This window comes from Malurus melanocephalus, unplaced genomic scaffold (genome assembly GCF_030028575.1).
Source record: "Malurus melanocephalus ecotype Western Australia unplaced genomic scaffold, MMel_1.1 scaffold_824, whole genome shotgun sequence".
NCBI lineage: Eukaryota > Metazoa > Chordata > Aves > Passeriformes > Maluridae > Malurus > Malurus melanocephalus.
In genome coordinates this window covers 80,269-83,688 of record NW_026624056.1, presented here as the reverse complement: position 1 = coordinate 83,688, position 3,420 = coordinate 80,269, and the positions used below count along the sequence as shown (strand labels likewise).

Sequence of the window (3,420 nt, the reverse complement as noted above, 5' to 3'; positions counted from 1 at the left end):
TTGTTGTTGTTTTTTGGTTTTTGTTTTTTTTTTTCTGCAGACACGGTCAAAAGTTATATGCAACATGATTCACAGTAAAATTATCTTGAATGAAAAATGTTTTTCCTATAGAACYGCATGCATAGTGAGGTTAACTAACTTTATGCAGGTCTTCAGAATAAGCTTTCATGGGTTTGTAATTAAAAGCTCTAGGAGAAGCAGCAAGAGATACAAGTTCCATTCAGATTATTTGTGCCCAGTTCTGTTCTCACAGCATTAGAGAGCAAGTTTTAGCCTTACATGACCTTGGAAATGCAACTAACTTACATACCTGTATTTCCTAGTGTGCATAAAGTCCTGCCTAACAAAAAACAAACTTTGCTAAGTGATTAAAAATTTTAAAACATGAGTATTGAAGGGTGAARAAAATAGTCTTTCAAATAGAAACACACCATGAATCACACCTCCATTTGCCACATTTCTATTAAAGCAAAATTGGTGAATGGAGTTCTGAGCTTCAAAACAGCATCAGGTGTTTTAATAGCAAATTCAATATTTCTTTAATATGCCCACAGCAGAAATAAATCTAGTCGTTAAATGCAGAAGAAATCAGCATTTCTGAAAACTTACATATGATTTTGGGGCATGCAGAATAAAATAAGTAAAATGAGAGCAATTATTTTAATTTCTGCTTTCATATAAAAGGAACTCTTCATTGCGCAAACATTACGCACCACCTAAATAAATCATCTGACAATCCAAGACTTCCAGTGACTATAAAAATTAAGTAAAAACCCTCTGGATAATCCAAAGCTGTATCAGAGGAATTCTGTAAACCAAACAATTATTTAGATTTTTTTTCCCACTAAGCCAATTTCTCATTTTATACCAAACAGCCCATGCATTACCTATGGCAAGGCAGATTTGAGGTAAACTGGGATATGCCCATCAGAGCATGGCCAGACAAACCACAGCAAAAGCAAAACATTGACTCCAACATTCATGCTGGAATCACCCATCTCAATCATTCTTCAGGTTGTAATATTGCAGTTTGCTCAATGCTTTCCTAACCCTTATCCTTGTTGGCAGTCACCTTCCTTTATGCTGACAAGTTTACACCAGAATAAATGAAACTGTTGATAGAAGTTGATAGCTGTCACCAAACTCACCCTCTCAGTCAYCTCTTCGAAGTGCCGCAGAGCAGAGGCGCAGCCTGGGCCAGACTGAGCCAAGGCTCCCCGGGCCTCCCCAGCCCCGGCACAGCAAAGAGAAATCCCTGCAGCTCTGCACAGCCTGAGCTGACATCCCAACTGCTCTCAGCCCACGGGCTCTTCTTCAGAGATCAACACTCTTCCACAGAGCAGGACACCACAGGCTTCTGTAGTGTCCCATTTGATGTGATTTGCCTGTGCTCCTACTTGTCAATTGACAGGGCTGAAGTTGGGAGCTGTGGACAGTACACAGCAGCACACTAGCATCGATTCCTCTCTGCCTACACAGGAARCAGCAACAACTAATTTAAACTCAAGGCTAAATAATTTAGAGGTCTTTTGCTCCAAGTCCTGTTACCCTGGACTGCTCAGACAAGAAGCAGCAGTGATCARTAAACGATAAATGAGCTGCCAAAACATCACGAGAGTTAACGGAATGAAACACAGTTCAAGTCAGCTCTGCTCACCGTCCACCCGCCCGTTCTGTGCCAGCCCGGGCTACTGGAAGTGGGACAGGGTCACCCGGACCGGGGATGCGTGGCAGCTCCTGCACCGACCCTATTTCAAGTGAACACCAGCCCCAGCACACATTTTTCTCGGACCTCCCCAGCTCAATCAAGACCTAAGCGGATGATCTAATGACCCCACAGAGATGCTTCCTCGGCTGTCACCCACTATCATTCTGCAAGGATACAACGACTTAGTTTAAGGCTGATAGAATCAACCGACTTCTGCCGTGATTGTTACTCTCGCTTTTGAAAGAGGGCAATATATAATCAAAACGGCTGTAATACAAAAACAAGTAGCCTCCCCCTCCCTCCAGCCATAGCACTTCATGTTTAAAGCAATTTGGTTTTGTTTGCTTTTGAATTATCTTACTAGGTCCTGATTGCTAAGGCAAGWGAACTGCTTCGCACGCACATAGCTCGTTTCCTTCAAATATGTTAGTTCCTTTCGCAGGAATGACTTATCTCCACATTTCTCAAGAGGCGCTTTTGGCTTGGAGACTCACGACATTGCCCCCAGAACTACTTCAATATAACGTAGGTCGCGCTGCCGCCGTCTGACCGAGAGCATGTGGGGATCATCGCGTTCCTATTTCCTTCCCCCCTTCTCCTGACGCGACAGGAACACGCAGCCCAGCGCCAGTAGTGTCACCCGAAGCACCGACAGCAGCTAGGGTTCTCTCTCTAGCCCAAATTCCTCGRACAAGAACGCTGAGACTCCTCACGCCCGTGTCCGCGCCGTCCGGGGCGGGGAGGGGTGAGCGCTGAGGCGAGGGCTGTTCCCTCGGAGCCCACCGGGCCCGGTACCCCGAGGCTCTTGGGGCACTGCTGGCGGCTCGGGCAGGCTCCTCCTCGAGCTGGCCGCGCCCCGGGCCCGGTGCTGGGGAGAGTCGCCAGACAAAGGGAACTCGGGGTCGGGCACCCTTACCTTGAGTAGGTACTTGTCCACGATCTCCAGGCCGCAGCTGCTGCACACGCACTTGCCGGGGGCGCAGCCCGAACCTGAGGCCATGGASCGCGGTGATGAGGAGGGCGACAGGGCAGCGGAGGAAGAGCAGGAGTCCTCGTCAGCCCCTGCGGGGCTGGCCTGCGAAAGCGCGGGGAGATCACGGTCAGCGCCCAGCCACGCCCAGGAGCCCCATGCCGGTCCCACCGACACCTGGGGGTCCCGSCGGGACACTGGCGGCCACCGCGGTATCCGTGGGACCCGGCGGGAACGCCGCGCCCGGGGCCACCAGACCCGGCGAGCCGCACCAGGAGACCGAGCCACGCCGCCCCCCGCCCGTGCACCTTCTCCGCGGGGCCGCCGAGCGCGGGCAAGTCCTTGTCCTCCAGCCTGCAGACGAACATCGGGTCACTCTTCCAATACATGGCCTATCCTACCGCATACCAGCCTCCGGCGGGCGGCGAGCCGGCTCCGGGGACCTCGCGCCGGTCTCTGCTCTCAGCSCCTGCAGGAAAAAAGTTTTGTTTTCAAGTGGGTGGACCTGCCCCGCTGGCCTCACCTCCTGCACAGAACCCGCCTTCCAGCGCGGCGGGGCCGTTATCTCCACCAGCGAGCCCGTGCGGGTTCAGTAAGGGGAGGAGGGAGGGAACCCCCCCAGCATAAACAACAACAAAAAAAMMRSMAMMWYCCCCCCCCTCTCCCCGAGAACCCCTTCATTTGTCTTTATTTCTTGCCACAGCTTCCCCCCGCCACCCCAGTCTAAGCACAGGTTCCAGTT

At 51.0% G+C, this 3,420-nt stretch overlaps 1 protein-coding gene across 1 annotated transcript in view; it reads right to left on the bottom strand.

Moving 5' to 3' along the window:
• The window catches only part of LHX8 (LIM homeobox 8), a 10,884-nt gene extending 7,760 nt beyond the window's left edge, over positions 1–3,124 (bottom strand). The window contains exons 1-2 of the mRNA XM_057385419.1: positions 2,987–3,124; positions 2,625–2,783 (exon numbers count right to left, since the gene is read on the bottom strand). Of these exons, the coding sequence (XP_057241402.1) occupies positions 2,625–2,783; positions 2,987–3,067 (240 nt within the window). The 5' untranslated portion in view covers positions 3,068–3,124. The remainder of the gene's footprint in view (positions 1–2,624; positions 2,784–2,986) is intronic.
• Positions 3,125–3,420: the final 296 nt, after the last annotated feature.